At 39.7% G+C, this 22687-nt stretch overlaps 2 protein-coding genes across 12 annotated transcripts in view; one reads left to right on the top strand and one right to left on the bottom strand.

The window, feature by feature from the left end:
- LGR5 (leucine rich repeat containing G protein-coupled receptor 5) overlaps nucleotides 1-6556 on the bottom strand; it is a 122980-nt gene extending 116424 nt beyond the window's left edge. For all 3 annotated transcript variants that reach the window (XM_059936498.1, XM_059936499.1, XM_059936500.1), the window contains exon 1: nucleotides 6032-6556. In XM_059936498.1, the coding sequence (XP_059792481.1) occupies nucleotides 6032-6243 (212 nt within the window). In that variant the 5' untranslated portion in view covers nucleotides 6244-6556. The remainder of the gene's footprint in view (nucleotides 1-6031) is intronic.
- TSPAN8 (tetraspanin 8) overlaps nucleotides 5355-22687 on the top strand; it is a 253327-nt gene continuing 235994 nt past the window's right edge. For 4 of the 9 annotated variants that reach the window (XM_059936508.1, XM_059936520.1, XM_059936501.1 and 1 more), the window contains exon 1: nucleotides 5982-6033. The gene's annotated coding sequence lies outside the window, so the exon portion shown is untranslated. Of the gene's footprint in view, nucleotides 5401-5981; nucleotides 6034-6432; nucleotides 6996-7901; nucleotides 7955-22687 lie in introns of those variants that run through there. The other 5 variants (XM_059936507.1, XM_059936506.1, XM_059936509.1 and 2 more) reach the window with 4 other exon arrangements.

Below are 22687 nucleotides of genomic sequence, written 5' to 3'. Positions count from 1 at the left end.
TGGTTCAGCCAATTCTATTCAATTCAACATTACAAGTATTTACTGAACATCTCTTAAGTGCCAGGCACTGGTGTGGGCACTTGGGAAATAAAGTAGAAAATTTCCTAGCCTGGCGGAGCTCACAGTCTAGTGAGGAAGATAAACCCTGAAGGAAAGACAGCCCATCATTACCTCCTGGAGAATTATTCCATCTGATTTTAAGGAAGATGGTTTCATGGACAATGGTTGGTTCTTTTGCATACTTTTAAAGTAAATTCCAGCTTTTCCAATCCCAGATTTAAACATTGAGAATGAGGGTATGAGGAAGGACTCCTGCTTACGAAGCATTTTAAAAATAGTTAACCCAGTGTGTGGTTAATGGATGTTGACTAGACTTATCGTGGCTATCATTTTCGATACAAATATTGTATCTTTATGTGTACACCTGACACTAATGTTATACATCAATTATATCTCAATTAAAATTAAAGATTTTTTAATTAAAAAAAGGAAAAAAAAGTTAACCTACTAATTTGAACACCCTGTTAACCGTCTTTTAGCATTACTACTAGATAACATTATTCCATATTGTGAAATCAAATGATCAACGTTCTCCTACCTACCACTTTCAAATAAGGCATTTCCACTGGGCTCAACCAGTGTAAAAAAAAAAAAAAAATTAACTTGAAGAGGTGGGAGAAAACACCAGAGATTTCAAGAATGAGCCTGCTTCCTACCATGTCACCTATGGAAAACCAAATTAATTTTGAATTATGAAAATTTTTATAAAAAATTCCACCACACAGCCTATGCAATGTCTCCTTTTCCCATAGCTAAGGAGTTCCATGGGTGAAACTGAGCATGTAGTTGGCGTCTATAATGACTGAATAAAACTGTATATCGAAGCTGACAGATCTGGGAATAAAAGAGTTGTAGTAGGTTGGAACTCATGGGTAGTTTAACAAATGAAATCCTAAGATACATCAAAAATAGCAATAGGACTAAATTATCAGCTTGGTAAGTAATATATCAGTGGTGGCGCTAATGCCAGTATGATTCACTTTTCTACTACAAAATGAGACTGTATAAAGGAAAACACTGCACCAGGAGTGAGGAGGTTGAAGCTCATAGGAAGGAATTTGCCTTCTCATGAAGAATTCAATTTACCAGAAATATCCACTTGTGGGTGTTTACAAGGAAATATGCCATTTAGCATTATTCTAAATTTATATAAATAACTGAACAAAACCAAAAGAATTACCTCACAAAATTGCTCAATGCAGCACTCACTACTGTTTTTCATTTCTGTATTATGGCATATGATTTGGTTTAATTGGAAACATACTTAAATTTATAGCTAAAATGACTTAAATGTATACATTCAATAGAAAAAATATAAAAAATGCTTTATTAAGGTAAGTAGATATTAGGTATCAGTTGTAAAACTATAAATATTCCGCAATGTCTTTAATTTTATGATAGTTAATTGTTTACTTGGTTATTATGTCTATGCTTTTGACAGTTACATGTTTTGGAAATTAAAAACAAACAGTTCAGTTAAAAACTTGACTTTGAGAAATTATAGACTAATTTTGTGTTTCTGAACTTTTTAAAGCACATCCAAGTGGGAATGGTTTCATTATTAAAATATAATTTTATTTAATTACAAAGGTTATTTTTTTATTCCAATCTTCTAACTCATTGGTGACTGCCACCTTTCACTGCAGATCAGAACTCCGCCTTTACTTCGAAGAAAATGTGTAAAGGGAAAAAAGATCGAAGATCTGATTGAGGATCATGCTTACTATATGTAAAAATTCATTATTGTCACAAAAACTCTGCCATGCACATGTTGAACATATTCAGTAAAATATTTATTCTAAATCTACACCACAAAATTGTTTGAATCAGAGCCACTACTTAAAAAAGAAATCACTCAGACTAACTCAGTCAATTAGTTTCAATAATTGCCCCATAACAAAAACACTACTAAGAAAACCCGGGCATCCTGAAGAAAAAGAAAGAACTTCATTAAAACGCAGAAAAGTCACTGATATCATTATATTTTTAACGAATTTTGCAAGTAGGTTGTAGAGCAAACTATGAATTTTGCAACTGACCTGAATTTTAAGACTGCTGTAACAATTAAGGCTTTTGTAACCATCTCTAAAGTACAAAATTTTCCTTCATTTAAAATAGTTTTCTTTGCTTGAAGGGAAGTAGAAATATATTAAATAATTTTCAAGGAAGATTCTGAAAAGTTTCTTTAATTTTGAAACCGTATCTTAAATGCTTAGAACACATGCATGACACCAGGGCATCCTTAATTAGTTATAATTGAGATTTTTGATTGGTTTTTTAAATTAAAACTAGTTTTACCAGTTATGTGTAAAATTAAATTTTGTTACAAAGTTACATATGAAAAAGTAACCAAACTACATAAAATTAAAAAAAAAAAATCTTTCTCTTGGTTCCTTTAGTTTATGTGACATAAATTTGCCTGTGGATGAAATGTTCATGTCTTTAAGCAATAGCAGGGAAAAACTCAGTTTTCGTTTAAAAATAAAATGGCTGTTCTAGATCAATAAAGAAAAGTATATTTATTATATTAAGATGTTCATTAGGATTTAGTTTTCTATTTGGATGCCACACTAACTGGATGAAAGATACATCAAAGTAGTATAGGGAGCTTACTTTTAAGACCCTATTAGCAAAAATGTCCACATTTGATGCATTAAAATAACTTACCTATAATAAGATTAGATGCTAGCACTATATTTCTGACAGATCACTACTGCTAGGTTGAGATGTACTAAACGTTGGAAATAACTATTGTCTGCTTTTGTCTTAACCTTGGTGTGTTCCTTGTTTTCTGCTGAGTGAGCTTTATCAGCCCCTGTTGTAAAATCAGAGCCCATAATCAATGGAAGAGAGAAACAGAGAGACAGAGAGACAGAGAGAGAGAGGGAGAGACAGAGAGAGAGAGAGAAAGATTAAGATTGAAAATTTCCAGTGTTTATACCATGCATGTTCAGTGGTCCAATTACAGATCCACTGGAGAATGCAGTTCAGTAAGAAAAGAGAGTTAATATTAATGTTTGGACTGGCTTAAGACTAAGCTTTTCTGGGGAAGAAAGATTCTAAAGCTGTACATAAACAGCTCTAACCTTCTATGAAGAGATTGAAGAAACTTTCTTTACGTACGAGTTGGACTAGCCAGTTATCAGATTGTGGCAAATCTATTTGCCAAACATGTACAGCTGGAACTTGCCACCATCAATCTGAAGAAAATGAAATGCTTGTTCTTTTCTGGGGAGAGGAGGAAGATTAAGAGATAACAGTTTCACTCAAAGAAATGGTGGTAACTTATTACAAACAATAAAAGATAGTAATCTGGTCTTTCACCCACATCAGTCTTTGCACACTGCAACTTTCTCATCAAAGCTTAATTACCACTGGGCCCCAGTGGAGCGGGGCTGTAACTTCGTGTTCCCATTTAAGAGCAAAAAGAAGTTATCTCTTAAAATAATACAACCAGTAAAACACAAGCTTATTTATTCAAATATGAGTAAATAAAGATTTCTCTTTCAGGTTGTGAGTGCACAAGTGAAGGAGAAATGGTCACTTAATTATAGGTGTAACCAAAAGAGGGCACCATCTACCCTTAATGTCGGCACAGAGTTCCTGAGGTTGTCAAAACAAACCCCCCAACCTCAAACCCTTCAACCCACCAAGGCAGGGCATCCGATGGCCTCTGGCATTTTGTACTCTATAAGGAGATCAATTCTGAAATTGCCCATCACGAAGAACATCAGTTTGGTTATTTACTTCAGGACTGATTTCTACATTTAGCACTCATATTCCCTGAAATGTTAACCATTAGATGCAAGTATTTGACATTTCACTGTGACGCTTTTCACAGACACTCTGAGTTTAATATTTTATAGGACAATGAGAAAATTTCCCCTTAGGCCAGGACACAGGCTGTCATCAACTAGCACTAGAAAAAGCTGACAATTAACTTCCTAATGGTATCTTAACTCCAAGGGGTTATCCATAATGATAGATAGGGAACAGTGGCAGTCAGATCTCCCCAGCACATGGAGGATGCAGTTAACTGCATTTGAGGTATGTGGGAAATGATTTGAAGCAGTATTTTATGCCAACTTTTAGTAACAGAAGCCTAACAAATGAGTGAGAGAAAAAAAGTCGTGACATTTATTTTCTGTATCCTTAAACAAGTTTTCTAACAAGTGTATTATTTAAATAGGTAAATGTTTGGGGGGATTGCACAACTCCCTTGTATATGGCCAGTTTCTTCAGGGTGATGGGGAAGAATAGTTCTAGGCTCTTAAGTGCAACTGCCAACCACTCTCAGAAATTCACGATACAGGAGAATACGTGATTCTTGAAACACTGAGTTTAGCAGTTAAACCCAGAGACTGGAGATGAATAGTACAGACAGTTTCGTAGTACAGATAGCTGTTTAGGAGGAGGAAATGTGACTTCTTAGAGAATGATCACTTAGGGGAGCAGATTTCCATCACTGCAAAAATATCACTACACCATGCAATTAAGTGCCACTGAAGGGAAACCTGGTGGGGAAATAGATTAATTTTATAAACTTTTCAGATCGGGAAAGCAGCCAAAATAGTTTTATGGTAGGTGAGGAAGAGACTGCCATCTACTAACACTAAAATATAGCAGGATAATCCCTCCCTTTCAACGCAAAATCAAAGCAAGTAAAAAAGAATTTTTTTTCTTCCTCACTCTGTCTCTAGAAAAAGAATCACTATCTAGTGTAAAGCGTTGTGCAAGCCTCTTCATGTTTCTTCCCTCCAGAAAACAACTAAACAGAGGAAAGACCGAGTTCACAAACATCCCAACTCGCTCCTGCCAAGGTACATCAGAGAAGCCGAAACTGGGATTGCCAGGGTTTGGGGTGGGCTCACCGCAGTGCCTCGAGTTCAAACCTAAACAGGTAACCTTGTGGCCACGAGTGCCCCTTTTCCCGAGTGGTCCCGACCCCTGGTCTCTCTGCTCGAAGGAAGCGAGCCCCAAATTCTCCCCAGGGCGATGGAGAGTTGTCGACTTGGTTCCCAAGAATCGGGTTCCTCCTGGGTCACCTCATCCACCCAACCACCTGTTACCCTCCGGGCCTGGATTTTCCAGACAAGATTATGAAATGAGCCGCTGCCTCGTCTCCGCAGTTGGGGTTTGGAGTCTGTGGTGGGGGGATGACGGGCTGGGAGGATCCCCGAGGGATGACAGAGAGCTTCAGGTCTCCACTTGGGTGTCTGCGCCGCTGTTTACCCGCCCCGCCGCCTTCAGCCCACTTCCCTTTCCTCCCCCGGAGGAGGAGATGGTTAAAGATTACACCGTGGCCGCGGGCACTTCAAAGGCCGGCTCGGGCAGCCAAAGGTAAAGATAACGTTCTGGCAGCTCTTATCGGGCTTGTGGTTGCCACATTATAATCACTTCATTTAAAAAAAAAAAGGGGGGGGGGGTGGGAGAGAAAGAAAAAGAAAGAAAAGAAAAGAAAAAGGTTACATCACGCGACTGTGCAAGGGATGCAGAGTAAATTCCTTTGGAGCTGGACGAGTTGGAGTTCTCCTTTGGGGAAATTTTTACAGCCCATCTCTTCGTGGAACGCGACAGGACAAGGAGGGGAGGTTGGGGCAGGGACCAACTGGGCAGCCTGCCCTTGGGTTCCAGGCTCAGGGGCACAAATGTCCACAATGCAGGCAAATGCCTCCAGTCGGAGGAATTCGCGCGGCGACCTGCCTAGAGCTGGACCGCAAAGCTGCAGCGCACCAGCGCTTTCCCGGGTTGCACTTGAAGGCGCTTCTCTGCGGGCCCAGAAAGTGCGGGCGTGCTACCCCGAGACACGTGCATTTCCCAGGGGCCCAAACACGCCTGGCCAAGACGCCCTTTGCAAACTCGCCCGCCCCCTCCAGAGCAGGCGGGAGCCGAGGAGCCCCCAGCCTGGCCTAGGGCCCGCCTCCTTTCCTCCCTCTGCCCCCTTTCCGGAGCGGAGTGAAGGCGCACTTACAGGTAGGAGGTGAAGACACTGAGGTTGGAGGGCAGCTCCGAAAGCCCCAGGTCGGAGCAGTCCACCCTGAGCAGCATCCTGCCGTCCGGCTCGCACTGACAGTGCGCGGGGCACCCCCGCAGCAGCGCGCCCGGCCTCGGCGAGCCGCCCCCGGCCGCCAGCTGGAGCAGGACGGGCAAGGCCAGGAGCAAGCCGGCCGAGGAGGTGTCCATGGTGCCCGGGCAGGGGGCCGCGAGCGGGGCGCGGCGGGAGGGCAGCGTCGGGCTTGCGGCGGAAGGTGGCGCGCCAGGCGCAGCTCGGCGGGCTTCTGCGGCTCCGCGGGCGCCTACAGCGCGGGGCGCCGCGCTCCTGACCCCCGGCGGGGGCGCCGAGGAGAAGCGCTGCGGGGCCCGGCCGTGCCCCTGCCGCCACGCGGGCCTCGGGAGCGGCCCTGGCTGCAGCCGCTGCGGGGGCCGTGCGCGCTGCTGCTGCAGGCGGCCTGCTCGGTGTGGAGCAGCATCTCCGCTCGCACGCTCGTTTTTTAAAGCGCTCCGGCCCGAATCGCGCGCCCAGTGACGTCAGCGCAGCCCGGCTTCCCAGGCACCCCCCGCCTGGCCCCACTTTCCCTCCTCCGACCCCCTCCCTTCTTTCCCGACTCCGCGGCTTGGAGGCGGCTGGCGGCGCGAGGTGCAGGCGAGTTCTCAGCGCTCGGGCTTTGCCTCCGGGGCGCGGATTCCGGCGCTCAGCGCCGCAGGAGGGGCAGAGGAACCCCATCCCCACCCCCACTCCCTCCCGCGTCCTGGCGACCCAGGTCAGAGAGCCGAAAGGGACCTGCTTCAGACGGACGCAGACAGACGCGCAGGGGCCGAGGGATGCGGCACGCTTCCTCTAAGAACACTTCAAATAATGGAGGGACTACATGGAGTGGTTAGAAAAAAAAAAAAAAGACTACAATTCAATCCAGAAAAACAGTTACACTAACAGGGTAAGGAACCAGGCGTCCCCAGGCGAAGGATGGGTGGCCTTTTTGATCCTTACCTCAAGCCGCCCTGTCTGGCTCGCTTTTGCCCTAAAATCGAAACGCTGGGCTAATCGCTAAGTAAATACAGCTCGTGAGCAAGCACTCCAATTCTGTCTAATCCACGGGGTAAGAAGTCGAAGTGACTGTTTTTTTTAAAGTGATTTAGGATCCTCTGGAAGTCAGTCACCTTTAGTAAAGCAATGCGGGACAGACAGATAGATGGGTGTTTGCTTTTGTTCGGCGGCCTTTTCATCCTAAGTGTCCCAGGGTTTTCTAAGTGCGTGCAGTCCCACCCAGGTGTGAGAACCATTGCCAGTGCAAAATGCGTGTTCTCACACTCTTCAAAAGTGTCCTGCAGGGAACCCGCAGGAGATTGGAGGAAAAGGGCTCAGGGCTTTCTTGGAGAAAAGGCCTCGGTGAGGAGCAAGTCGACGTCTGCAGACCTGAGTGAGTGGCTGAAAGAAGTTAAGGCCCAAGCCTGCCACTTCAACTCACAAAAATGTACAGTTTTCACTCCAGGCACATTGTCTCTTTGCTTCATGAAGGTGGAGAACCCTTATGGCTTTTAAGGCCTCTCTTAATCTTCTTCCATCCTGCTGAGTTTCCCATATAAATTTCTGAATTTTACAGTTGGGAAGATTTTTTTCTTTGTGTGTATTTACTCTCCTTCATTTAAGAAGTGATCCCCAAAGCTGGCTAACCACCTGTGGAACTTTAAAAAATAGATAGATTCCTGGACCTAAATCGGTATTCTGAACATGTTCCTTTCTATGGAGAATCCCATCATTAGCAAGCTTGTGATTCTTTGGACTGGATGGAAGGAGAAAGTGGCTAAGCTTTATATACTCCATTCTCTTCATTTTGCAAATAAAGATCCTGCAGCCCAGAGATTTTGGAAAATTTGACAGTGGCTGCTGAAAACTGTGAGTTAACCCTGATTTCTGGATATCAGTGCAGTGCCTAATTCTGTCCTGGTCCTTCACTTGTCCCTTTGCACATCACATCCATTACCATCCCTTTGCTTATTCTCACGTTATTCTTGCTTCTCCCGGCCATTCCTTCTACATTTATAGAATGCCTACTGATTACCTATTTTCCTTCCCTTTTTTAAAAAACCTATCCCCAGATTACTTATTTTGTAAGTAAGCAGTTCAAGACTTACTCTTTCTGTAAAACCTCCTGTAACTATAGTCTAATTAATCATCAGGCAACAAATCTTTGTAGAATAGCTACAATCATGATACAGCAGTGACCTAGGGAGGCAAGTTACCTCTCTTCATGGAGCTTGCAATCTAAGAGGAGCACAGACTCTGCACAGGAATCCCAGGAATCTCACTGAAAGTGTATGTTATAAATACCACATAATTGAGCCCTGAAGTTTTCTTGAATGCTGATGTGTTTTGTTTTCCCAACTTTATTGTGATAGCTTTTGGAGCCACTTGTCTTTACCTGTAGGACTCATACAATGGACTCATGGTAGTGGAAACTTAACAAATATTTATTGACTGACTGATTTATCAACACAGGCATCCAAATATGGTTGTGTCCATCATCTTACTGAGGGCTTTTGTCAACAGTTTCTATGATTTCAGGGTTCCAAAAAGAGCATAGCACTTTGGTTGTGGAATGAATCAGGCAGAACTGGATTTGAATCTAGGTTTTGACAGTTTTAGGCATTTGATCAGAAGCACAGAATGAGCCTATCTAAGTCTCTGTAAAGGAGGATTATTATTTACCTAGGTAGTTCTAAATGTGAAAATCTCTGGAACTTGGCTTAGAGCAGAGTAAATTTTCAACCTGTGTTAGTGCCTTTCCTCTTCTGTTCAGGAATTGAAGCTTGTTAACAAATTCATGTAAAGCAGAGGGATTTCTGATTCAATTACAAGGAAGAAAGACAGCTATGCTGGATGAAGCCAGGTGTAATGAACATCTGTTACTTATTTTTTGTTTTTTCACATGCCCAACATTTCTCCTCTTTCTTTTTGGTAAGAGCACTCCACACTTTTCCTTTGGGAAACTACCTCCCAAACCTTAGGTGACTCTGGTAGAGCTGTCAATCATGTAGCCCCACTTTCCTGCCCCTGGGGTAAGTATATGACCCAAGCAGAGCAATCGGAATCCATCTGGGGGATTGTCATGGACTCTGGGGTGAGAGGCTCTTTTCTGGCTTCATGAGTTCTAAGGACAAGGAAACCTGGAGCTCAAGGGAGCTGTCATTCTCCCTTGTGGAGAGAGCTCACCAGGAACTGAACATAAGCATTAGTGAGGAGAAAAGCAAAATCCTAAGGTCCTCTTTTAAACATCTGGATCTAAAGCTGTTTCTACTCCATCACTTCCCAACTGGGTGAACAATCAATTTTGTTTTGTCTTGTTGCTTAAGGTAATGAGTAAGGATTTATCTGTGATCACTTGCAATCAAGGATGCTCAGTAAAAACCTGCAAGTCCAGGAAGCATGAATACGTGAGTGAGACCTGATGAAATTCAAGGTCTTGTAGACCTTAAAACATAGAAAATCATATGGGTTGAAAATAAGAATGGTTCTTCTAATAGTGATTTTATTGTCTGAATGCATATATGCTAATTACTTTATCTTAGCTAATAAGAAAATACAGCAAACCAGATTCCTTGTGCACTACAAAGAAAAAGAAAAGAAAGAAAGCTCTACTAAGGGCTCTGAGTAGTGGTCTCTCTGTTTTATGGCAAATAACATTTAATTTATAGGATCAAGTTATCAAATTGCATGATAAGGACCATAAGCATTGACTCAGCTCTTTATACATTTACATGTTCGCACTCAGTCCTCACCTCATACCAACCTTATGAGGTCAGCATTATTCTTACCCCAAATTTAAGGATAAGAAATGCAAGTCATTTTCCTAATGGTGACTAACAAGTCAGTGATGCAACCAAATTCTAACCTGAGTCTTTTGACTTTAAGTTCTTTACCCTTTCCTAAATCCCTTGGGAATTCTAGACATACAGAGTTAAACTGGATAGTATCTTGGGTTTACTATTGTTTTACTGAGAAAGAAATTCACATATTTTGGTAAAGAAAAAAAAAGTGTAGTCTTTTTGGACGGCAGTGGAACCATTTGGAGCAGAGAATGGTGGTTTTTTCCTGTGACAGAAAGGACAAGTATATATTCAACGTTTTCCCCCTTAAGTATATATATTTCTAGTTTCTTTCGACAACCAGTTACCCACAGGAATACATAGCGGTGAGATGTCAGAGCAAAACAACTCCACCCCTTACATGTGATAGTAAGGTTAGTAGGCTAAAGTAGATTCATTTGGTATTATGCCTGGGTGAGATGTTCATATTATTTATGGTTTTGAAAGGTATCTGACTGTTAATGAGCTGGTGTGTAATGGGAATATCTCATGCCAGGATTGAAATCCCTTTTTACTTCTTAGACTCTTTGCAAGTTCCTAAAATCAGTTCTGGTAAAGTACAGTCTAGTTTGTGTTTCTGGGCTTGCTAAACGGATGCTTTCCTAATTCTTTAATCTTTGATAAAAGTCCACAACTAAAAACATTTGTGTACACCGCATGAATTACTAATAAGCTTAGTTGAAGCATGCCAGGATAATTTAAGTTAACAGGTAAGTCAATAGTTCTTTTACAAGTATAGTGAAATAGTGTTTACACAACTGGTGGGCCATTACGGACTTATTTAACTTGTTTGAAAGAGTATAGAGCCCATTATGTGCCCTGCTCATTTTACATTCATGATATAATCAGGCTTATGCTGAATTTCTTAACTTCCTTTTACCAACAAAGTCTAATTAATTGAGAAAGGAGGAGGATTTAAGAATAAAGATCTATTTTCTTTCAGAATTATTTATTTAGCAAGAAAGCATTAGTTCAGCTAATTCATTACTTTGAAATAGCTTATTATATAATATCGATCGGATCTGTCTTTGATATTATCCAACACAAAGGAAACCTTTAAATATATCCACATGTTCACAACATGCTAAGAGAAAGGACAGTGGTACATGATGTTGTTAATTCTTTAGCTCATTTTGATCTCCTTGTTTTATTTCATGTATGATAATGAACATGTATGATAATGAACATGATTCTACTGGTATGCAGCCTGCATCCTGGGAACATGTGTCCAATCAAATTCACATGTAAACCAGAGAGAGGTTTTCTTTTCAAACTAAGAATAAGATTAAGGAGAAAAAAAATAATAAAACACTTAAAATTAAATGATCTTCCTGCTCATTCCCATGTTTTAAAAATTCTGCCAAATATCACCTTAGCATCCAGACAAACTCTTCCATATGCCCATTTTGGTGGATCTTTTTATGGTTTCTTTAGATCTACACTTTTTTAGGATTTTTGACCATCTGTCGTGTCCACATGCTCATATTTAAATGTCAGGGTTCAGACAGACCACACACCTTGCTCCAAAATGATGAGAGGCTAACAGGTTCCCATTGGCAGGGATGCTTCTCCCAAGGCCCATTGCTAGAGTATATTCAGATCTACAGTCTCTCAACTGCAATTCTGAAATCCTAAGAGCTCTGAAAAAGGAAAGGCTTCTGAAACAAACTTGGTGGCACAATGTGAACTGAACGGACATGAATCTGTTTATAGTCTTTTTCTCGTTTCGTGTTAATATTCGCTCAGTTTGCCACAGAAATGTTGATGTGTTTGATTGCAGGGTGCTTCCTCAGACTCCACTGGGGGTTTTATATAATATATGGGATATCATTCCCAATATAGTCTATTTTTCAAATCCTCCAAAATTCTGCATTTGCAACAGCTGTGACCTTGACATTTTTGGCAAAGGGATTATGAACCTATAAACATCAGCAAACTTTGGAATATTCATCTCGTAAACAATTTTCAGAAGAAAGACAGAAAAAAGGAGCGTTAGAACTTGTTGGATGAGGAAAGAGAGGGAAGTACCTTCGAAAGCACAACCCAGAGAGAGGAGAAAGGAAGTGGTCAGCTCAGGTGAGTGAGCGGCCATCATTGGACACATTCTCCTTTGCAGAGTACAGGGCAGAACTTCCTGTCTCTTCTTCTGGGGACATATTTGTAGAGTAGCTAGTAGAAACCATTCTATATGTTAGGAACGAGCTCTGTCTCAAACACTAGAGAATAAATAACCATTGATAAGCATATTTCAGGAAAGAAAAAACAGAGGTGTTGAGCAGATAGTAAAAGTAAGGGGAAGGAATTGTACAGCTCACTTAGAAGAACAAATTTATGGATTTTATTCCATGGACATGCAGGATTTATAAAGGAAAGTAAACAAATACAGAGCACGCTATTTCCCCAAATGCTTTATTTTGATAAGTCTGGTGTATTTTCATTGAGTATGCATAGTAGCATTTCACTGCAAGTGCAGTCTCATAAAGCAGGGCAAAATATATTGCGCAAACATTGTGGCTCAAGTCAATGAGTCATAATAAAACATTGTCCAGATTGCTGCAATTAAAATTTACAGAAGCTTTTTGTTGAGTGTTGTTAGGTTTGTGGATTAATAAAATGAGCCTGTTTGTTTTAATTTTTCTTTAACAAGGACTAACATTTTGATTTTAAGTTTCATAGATTTTTCTTCTTTTGCATAGATTTTAGATTGTATTTAGTAGAAAGAAATCTCATTGCAGCTTTAAAAATATATAGATATTCTAAATACATTTTCTAAGAGGCGATCCCTCTCCTTTTCTTCCCATCCTTCACTCTCCTTTGTTCACATTCTCTCTGTTTTTCCCCCTCCCATTTTCTCCCTAACTTCCCGTGGGGATGGCTGGGAGAGTGTGGAATGGTGTGAGGGTCATTGGCTTGGTCACCTATGAGAAGGGCAGCATGACATAGCAGCACAGTACAGGTTTTGGGTTCTCACAGGCCAGGGTTCAAATCTCTGCTCTGTCATTTACAAGTTGTGGGACTTGGAGGAACTTCATCTGTGAGGCCCAGTTTCCTCATGTGCACGATGAGGACAATTGTACCAACTTTGCAGAGCCATTAGCAGAACAAGACCTAGTGTGTTACAGGGACTTCCATGCAGTAAGCACTTAATATATGGTAGTAATAAAGGACCTTCCATTCTTTTCTTGAATTTTTTCCTTGAGAAAGTCTATTCAACTCTATAGAGACTTTCACTTTTTTCTTTCACTTTTTTCTTTTGCTAATGACATGGTACTTTGAACATTTACTGTGGTTTCACATGAAAGTAGAGTGTTTCACAAAACTTTGAGATGACCTTGGTCGGGAACATTTGCTAGTGAAACAGTCTGAGTTACATTTATCAGGCCTCAGTTTCCAGTTTTAGTAAAGCCTCAATTCCCAGTTTTAATTAAAATGTATCTATCCAAAGACGTATATTGCACGTTCAATAGATGCCAAGCACTGGAAACGTGGGGATAAATACATATGGCGCCTGCTTTCAAGTAATTCACCACTGAGTTGAGAAGACAGACATGAAAAACAGAAAATTAAAATGCAGGATAATAACAGGGATAAAAAATAATGCTGCTAGGGTAAAAAGGAGGGAGGAACTAACTCTGCCTCAGAGAAAGGCTTCACAGAAAAGGTGATATTCGGAGCAAGTTCTTGAAGGCTCAGCACGAGTTTGTTAAGGGAAGAGAAGTGGAAGGCCATCCCTGGGAGTGTGATGAGGACAAAGGTAATTTTTAGACAATGATTAGCATGGTGCTAGCTCAGGGTGAACATGTGTGAATCTTGGGAAACTGGCATAAGGAGAAGCTGGAGAGATACACTAAGGCAGAGGGATTGTGAAGAGGGTGTTACATGCCATCTTATTAAGCTTGGGCTTGATCCTGGGTGCAACAGGGGGCCAGGACATCTTAAGCAGGGGAATGATGTCACATTTTTTCTTTGGGAAAAGAGAACTTTAGTGTCAGCATGGGGCACTGTGGGAGCAGGAGTCAGGAGTTATCACTGATTTCAGTATATGCATATTTGAGCAAGAGGTGAGAAATGTATGTAGCACTGGACATGGCGAGGTAGTAGGTGTTAGATTCCTGAGATATTTCAGGGGTGGAATTGGCACAACTTCGTGCCTATGATACCTACAAGGGACAGAATGGTTGTAATGTCTGTTTTGCCTTTAGCCTGGGAGGCTGGGTAGATGATGATTATTTACTGAAAAATGTTGTTACCATTTTTGAGTCCTTATTTGTGCCAGGTGCTGTGCTAGGTGACTTAAATGCATCTTTTAAAAAATTTATCCCTGTCAACAACTTGTAGGGGAAATATAATTATCCTCTTTTAAACAAATAAGGAAAGTGAGGCTCAGAGAAATTAAATAACTTTCCAAAGTTGCTTTTCCAATAAGTGGTGAAGTTGACATTGAATCTGTGGTCAGATAGGACTCCAAAACCACACTTTTAAGCCCCGGAAGAGGATCAGGCTTTGAAAAAAAGATAGTAAATTTAACTTTGGACACGTCAAGTTTGCAGTTGAAAAAAGTTTTCAAAAATCGCTTAGGCTGCTGACTATAACATGGAATTTTACAGCTTCAGATCTTTCTTGTGGACTCTTTGATTTAAGCCAGACATAAATTCTTGATCACAGGCTTGATGCAATGGCCTCTGTGTTTGTGTTGCTCTCTCCCAATGGTAGATCACATGCAGGGCTCAGAAAACCCGAAATTCAGGAGCTGTGACAATGTCCTAACCAATTATGATGGCAAATATTTTTGGCAAGTGACTTCTAAGGTTCTTTATTCTACTTGAGCTTTTTCCAGTCACATAATGGCTGAAATGTAATGCATTTTGAAGACATAAAAGACTTTCCCCCCTTTTATGAATGATATTACCCAAGTAATTAAAACTTTTTCCCTCTTATAAACTGTCATTATTCTTCATCTTTCTGTTTCATCAGGCCATAATGTAGTTTCTGAAGGCATTTTATAAATGTTTCTTTGATAAGTCAGTTGCAAGAGGAATGAATACAAGCTAGTTGTAGAAATATTGAAAAATAAACAATTATAGAACAAAATTAAAATCATGTGCAACCCCGCCACTTGAACATAAGAGCTGTTAACATTTTACCTATTTCATTTCAGTGTTCTTAGTACATATATATATTTTACCCAATTGTGGTAGTTTTCCACTTATAATGGGAAAATATTATCCCTCATTAATAATATTTGTAAATACCAGTTTTTTAATGTCTTCATGATGGTTTATTCTCCCTATCCCACAGATGAGGAAATTGGTGCTCAAAGAACTTGAAAAACTTCCCAAAGTATGAAGCAGATTTGACCCCGTTCTATACGCTATGTGACCTCTCAATTTGGCAAGGAGGATTCAAGATTTAGAGAAATGACCATACTAGAATGCAGGGTATGGGAAGTTCGTTAGGAGAAGTTCAGAGGTTTTAGGAGTTTGGAGGCAGAAGGGACTATGTCCTGCTGGTAGAATTAGGGAAGGCTTTATGGGGCAGACTGCATCTGAGATGCATCTTAAAGCAAGGGCAGTAATTTGACATTGGAGAAAGATATTTAAGAGCAGGGAACAGTATGAACAAAGGGATGATGGCAGGAAACTTGGAACCTATTTGGGAAATTGTGTTTAATTCAAACTTGGTTGACTTTTGGGCTTTTAAAAAGTTTTTGTGTGCAAAGCTATAAAATTGAAAGTTAGGAGAAGATTGAATTAATTTCAGATACTTTGTAGATGGATGGGTAGGAAAGCAATTATGCCTTAGGAGCCTAACTTTGGCATTGGGGCCTGGGGATGATTGAAGGGAGAAGGTGGCAGAAAGACTACTGATTCAGTGTATACTTATTGGGCACTATTATATTCTGGGTATACCAGATAGAACAATACAACAGACAAAGTTTCCAAGCTGGCTGGTTGAGAGAAAGGTGGTGCTATTAAAAAAATGAGCAGATGTGGGAAAGAAAAGTCCAGGTTTGGGTACGTTGAGTTTGGGTGGCCCAGGACTCAAATGGATATTCAGGCTGGTTCTTCAGAGAGAGGGGAGGAATAGACGTCCACATGTTTGGGAATTCTAGCTGATGAGGTGGTCATGGTTGATACTGATCTTGAGAGGTGATGGATGTAAGTGTGGGAACTGGTGGAATTGTGGAGGAAGGGATTGTAGATAAATATCTTACATTTACTGACTATTCATCAGGCACTGTTCTTAGCATTTTACAGGTATTATTTAATCCTCAAACCAACCCCATGAGGTAGTTATTATTTACTTCCCCACTTTGTAGATACCCCCATTTTACCTAGAGATATGGGTTTGCTTCCAGACGACTGCAATAAAGCAAGCCACACAAATTTTTTGGCTTCCCACTATGTAAAAATTATGTTTATACTATGCTGTAGTCTATTAAGTGTGCAATAGCAGTATGTCTAAGAAACCGATGTACATATCTTAAAAAATACTTTATTGCTAAAAAATGGTACCCATCATTTGAAACTTCAGTGATTCATAATCTTTTTTGCTAGTGGAGGGTCTTGCCTTGTATGCTGATGGCTGCTGACTTTTCAGGGTGGTGGTTGCTAAAGGTTGGCGTGGCTGTGGACGTTTCTTAAATTAAGACAACAATGAAGCTTGCTGCATTGATTGACTCTTCCGGTCACGAACAGTTTCTCTGTAGCATGTAATGCTGTTTGAGAGCATTTACCTACAAGCAGAACTTCTTTCAAAATTGGCGTCAACCTTCTCAAATCCTGCTGCTGCTTCAACGCCTAGATTTATGTAATATTCTAAATCCTTTGTTAACAATCGATTAAATTCACCTTCTCATATGGGTACAGTTCATGCACCCGAAACAATGAGAGTAGTAACATCAAAGATCTCTAATTAAAGATCGCCATAACAAATATAATAATAATGAGAGAGCTTGAAATGTTGCAAGAATTACCAAAATGTGACACAGAGACACAAAGTGAGCAAGTGCTGTTGGAAAAATGGCGCTCTTAGACTTGCTTGTCACAGGGTTGCCACAAACCTTCAGTTGTAAAAAATGTGGTATCTGCAAAGTGCAGTACAACGAGATATGACTGTATAGATGAGGAGACTGAGGCCCAGGATCACACAGCTGGAGAATGTTAGATCTGGGATTTGACCTCAAGCAGGCTGACTGTAAACCTGTGTTGTCAGGCTCTCCTTTCTGCTTCCCAAGGAGAAGAGAGAGAGAAGACAAATCTGAGAAATCTCAACACTTCGAGGAGAAATCAGGAAGAGGAGTCAGCAGAGACCAAAAAGGAGCAGTTACGAAAGGGCATTAGAAGGAAGCCCAGAGAGGCTGTCACCAGGAGGATGGGTAGGCACAGTGTCAAACACTATAGGCACATCTGTTGAAAGGCACATCATTGTGGGTATGGAACAGGTGTCAGTGAAACACTAAGGCTGCATCTTTGTGGTTTGAAACAAGGTTTTGTTTAGTTACTTAGCCAGGAAGAATATTCAGAAGAAGTATGGTTATTAAGCAACTGGTACCTGGTTGGTTGATCATGGTCTATATCTACATTTACATATTCTTAGTTTTCAATACCAGGACTGATCACTTATTAATGGAAATCTGACGTAACTTCACCCACTAATAATTTTGAATAGCTGGGGGAATAACTCATTTGAGGGAGAGAAAAGTCTGACTCATATGCTTTTTGCTGAAAAGAAATATGTTTACTAATTTAGAGTATGAACAAAAAAGAAAACTACTCCTGGAATTGGGCTTAACAAAATTGCGTCAGATTAAGCACATGCCTGAAGGAAAGTTACAAATGACTTACAATTATTATTTCAGTGGTTTTATGAGTAAATTTGTAGTTCCAGAATCACCTTCCTTAAGGCTATCCTCTTAATTTAATTCAATAAGAATTTATTGACCACTATTACAGCTTTAAGCTGTGCCAGGCACAAAGAGTGCTGTAAAAGGGATATTTACTTATTTATGGAATAAATATTTACTGAGAACTTACTTGGTTTGGCACTGTGTTTGGTACTGAGGATAGAATGGTGAGTGAAATGGAAATGGTCCCTGATCTCCTGGAGCTTCTGGTCTAGTGGGAGTGATAGACATTGATTAAAAACAGGCACACCACAAATAAGTACTTGCTTACAAACTGATCTGAGTGCCATGAATGATCTTTTTGGGAAACAAGATTTACCAATGAGAGAATAAAATAAAATGACATGCAAAAATGAGTGGCATTGCCTAGAATGATGTTTATACCATTAATTTGTTTAGTAATCTCTCTTTTAATAGATAGATGAAGTAAACACTATTCCAAACACTAATAAAATTATTATCCTTCTCAATTAGTGTGAGTAATTGAGTTTTACTCAATTGAGTTTTACACTTTTAATTTCAGTCACCCTTTTCCTTTAGGCATTGTTTATCTCTCTCTATTTTTCCTTTGCTTGTAAAACTGTGTAATTGTGGTGGCAGCTCATTGGTTTGCAGGTTCATGCTAGTGGCAGGCAAGTGAAGACAATGGAGGAGGAATCATATTAATAAGAGTTTTAACACTTCAATTTTGAGGCTGCTTTGAGTGTTGTAAAGGTGTGTGTGTCATCTCCAGCAAGGGGACAGGTGGCTATACTAAGTAGCTGAACTTCCTCAGATACTTACTCGGTTGAAATCTCTTGAAAGAGAGATCAATGTTTTCTACAGTGTTAAAAAATTTCTTGCATGACCACTTCAGTGCCAAGTCACTGTGGACAGTCAATTGTTGATCGACATTAATGTTGACTTCCAATGTTGGCTTGAGTTGTTGGTTTGTCTGTATATGAAATGTCAGAAGAGGTGTTGTTTTTCCAGGAAATTCAAAACCTTTGAGAATGTGCTTTTCATTTCATTTCCAAATGCTTTTCAACCTTCACACTGAGCTTGTACTCATAGCCCAGGACAGAACATGTGGCAGAAATCTGGCAAATCTTTTTCAGAGGAAGAGGTGTATTAGTTACAAAGAAAGAAAAAGTGAATATCACAGACTTTGGAAATGGAGAAAAGCTAAAAGAAGAGGCCATCTTGAAAAAACAAACAAAAAAAAAGAACAGCTTATTCTGAGGTATAAATGGAAAATATAATATGATTTCTAAAATTAACTTGTCTTTCTTTAGAAACTGTCAAGATAGGCAACTTTTTTTTCACTAAAAGTCCTTTAAAAGTAAAGTTTTTGTTTATTTTACATAATGTGGGTAAGACAAAGGGAATTTTTAAAAAGTTATAAAAAGTCTATGGTGGAAGAGTATTAAAAAGAGTAATTCCTTAGATGGTAAATTTAGAATAGTAAAGGAAAACGTTTATTCTAATAATAATATTTAGTTACTATCTCTGGGTGGTAGAACTTCAGTTCTTACGTCAATTTACTGGCCATAGCTCTAGGATGGCTTTTTATAAGAATTAGGATTTCTTGACATACTAGAGGATAGTAAAAACAAAAACCAAACACTAAAATCCAAAAAATGTGGTTAACAAAAAACTTGTGATGGAATTTCACATGTCCTGTGATTTCTTCCCCTGTTGGCTGTTTCACTTAAGGTTCCAGGTTCTAGGATGAAGAAATGGATTCTTTTCATGTTATTGAAAACTCTTAGGAAAAAGGGGAACTGCTTCCTGACTTCTAATTTGAATTCTTATGTATATTAACTATAATTCCCCCGAAGTGCTGTTTTGCAAAACACATATTATGTAGTTACCCCCAAAGAGAAACAAGAATGTAAATCCTTAGAGGAAAAAGAGCAGCATGTGACTAAGGTTTAAGTTCTGGTTTGATGTATAAACTAAACTTAGTGTGGTGCTATAAGAGGAATGTGTTTGCCTGTAGTTTATATTTATCTATGAGTAAATATACATATATATATATAAATATATACACAGAGTATATACACAAACAGAGGATGTTAAGGGACCAACTATTCTGCGTGCTATATAATAGAATTTGTTTCATAAGCAAGTTTTTAAAATTTAAAACTGATCAACTTAAATGCCAAAAGCCTTAAGGCTTTAATTATATTTAGGAGGTTAATTAACATTCTATTCTTGGCCTAGGAAAACTACCCCTTCATCATTTTCACTTGTTCAACAAATATTTATTGAGTACTTGCTATGGCAAGATGGCGTTCTTGGTTCTGGAGACACAGCAACCAAACAAAATAGACACAAATTCTTTTTTTTTTTTTCAAAACATCTTTATTGAAGTATAATTGCTTCACAATGGTGTGTTAGTTTCTGCTTTATAACAAAGTGAATCAGCTACACATATACACACGTTCCCATATCTCCTCCCTCCTGCATCTCCCTCCCTCCCACCCTCCCCATCCCACCCCCCCCAGGCGGTCACAAAGCACTGAGCTGATCTCCCTGTGCTATGCGGCTGCTTCCCACTAGCTATCTATTTTACATTTGGTAGTGTATATATGTTCATGACACTCTCTCACCCTGTCACATCTCACCCCTCCCCCTCCCCATATCCTCAAGTCCATTCTTTAGTAGGTCTGTGTCTTTATTCCCATCTTGCCACTAGGTTCTTCATGACCTTTTTTTTTTTTTTTCTTCCTTAGATTCCATATATATGTGTTAGCATACTGTATTTGTTTTTCTCTTTCTGACTTACTTCACTCTGTATGACAGACTCTAACTCCATCCACCTCATTACAAATACCTCCATTTCATTTCTTTTTATGGCTGAGTAATATTCCATTGTATATATGTGCCACATCTTCTTTATCCATTCATCCGATGATGGACACTTAGGTTGCTTCCATGTCCTGGCTATTGTAAATAGAGCTGCAATGAACATTTTGGTACATGACTCTTTTTGAATTATGGTTTTCTCAGGGTATAGGCCCAGTAGTGGGATTGCTGGGTCGTATGGTAGTTCTATTTTTAGTTTTTTAAGGAACCTCCATACTGTTCTCCATAGTGGCCGTATCAATTTACATTCCCACCAACAGTGCAAGAGTGTTCCCTTTTCTCCACACCCTCTCCAGCATTTATTGTTTGTAGATTTTTTGATGATGGCCATTCTGACTGGTGTGAGATGATACCTCATTGTAGTTTTGATTTGCATTTCTCTAATGATTAATGATGTTGAGCATTCTTTCATGTGTCTGTTGGCCATCTGTATATCTTCTTTGGAGAAATGTCTATTTAGGTCTTCTGCCCATTTTTGGATTGGGTTGTTTGTTTTTTTGTTATTGAGCTGCATGAGCTGCTTGTAAATCTTGGAGATTAATCCTTTGTCAGTTGCTTCATTTGCAAATATTTTCTCCCATTCTGAGGGTTGTCTTTTGGTTTTGTTTATGGTTTCCTTTGCTGTGCAAAAGCTTTTAAGTTTCTTTAGGTCCCATTTGTTTATTTGTGTTTTTATTTCCATTTCTCTAGGAGTTGGGTCAAAAAGGATCTTGCTGTGATGTATGTCATAGAGTGTTCTGCCTATGTTTTCCTCTAAGAGTTTGATAGTGTCTGGCTTTACACTTAGGTCTTTAATCCATTTTGAGTTTATTTTTGTGTATGGTGTCAGGGAGTGTTCTAATTTCATACTTTTACATGTATCTGTCCAATTTTCCCAGCACCACTTATTGAAGAGGCTGTCTTTTCTCCACTGTATATGCTTGCCTCCTTTATCAAAGATAAGGTGACCATATGTGTGTGGATTTATCTCTGGGCTTTCTATCCTGTTCCATTGATCTATATTTCTGTTTTTGTGCCAGTACCAAACTGTCTTGATTACTGTAGCTTTGTAATATAGTCTGAAGTCAGGGAGCCTGATTCCTCCAGCTCCATTTTCGTTCTCAAGATTGCTTTGGCTATTCGGGGTCTTTTGTGTTTCCATACAAATTGTGAAATTTTTTGTTCTAGTTCTGTGAAAAATGCCAGTGGTAGTTTGACAGGGATTGCATTGAATCTGCAGATTGCTTTGGGTAGTAGAGTCATTTTCACAATGTTGATTCTTCCAATCCAAGAACATGGTATATCACTCCATCTATTTGTATCATCTTTAATTTCTTTCATCAGTGTCCTTTAATTTTCTGCATACAGGTCTTTTGTCTCCTTAGGTAGGTTTATTCCTAGATATTTTATTCTTTTTGTTGCAGTGGTGAACGGGAGTGTTTTCTTAATTTCACTTTCAGATTTTTCATCATTAGTATATAGGAATGCAAGAGATTTCTGTGCATTAATTTTGTATCCTGCTACTCTACCAAATTCATTGATTAGCTCTAGTAGTTTTCTGGTGGCAGTTTTAGGATTCTCTATGTATAGTATCATGTCATCTGCAAACAGTGACAGCTTTACTTCTTCTTTTCCGATTTGGATTCCTTTTATTTCTTTTTCTTCTCTGATTGCTGTGGCTAACACTTCCAAAACTATGTTGAATAACAGTGGTGAGAGTGGGCAACCTTGTCTTGTTCCTGATCTTAGTGGAAATGGTTTCAGTTTTTCACCATTGAGGACAATGTTGGCTGTGGGTTTGTCATATATGGCCTTTATTATGTTGAGGAAGGTTCCCTCTATGCCTACTTTCTGCAGGGCTTTTATCATAAATGGGTGTTGAATTTTGTCGAAAGCTTTCTCTGCATCTATTGAGATGATCATATGGTTTTTCTCCTTCAATTTGTTAATATGATGTATCATGTTGATTGATTTGCGTGTATTGAAGAATGCTTGCATTCCTGGAATAAACCCCACTTGATCATGGTG

This window comes from Balaenoptera ricei, chromosome 10 (assembly GCF_028023285.1).
Source record: "Balaenoptera ricei isolate mBalRic1 chromosome 10, mBalRic1.hap2, whole genome shotgun sequence".
Lineage (NCBI taxonomy): Eukaryota > Metazoa > Chordata > Mammalia > Artiodactyla > Balaenopteridae > Balaenoptera > Balaenoptera ricei.
Note: the sequence above shows the minus strand (reverse complement) of the source record. Positions and strands in the feature narration are given on the sequence as shown.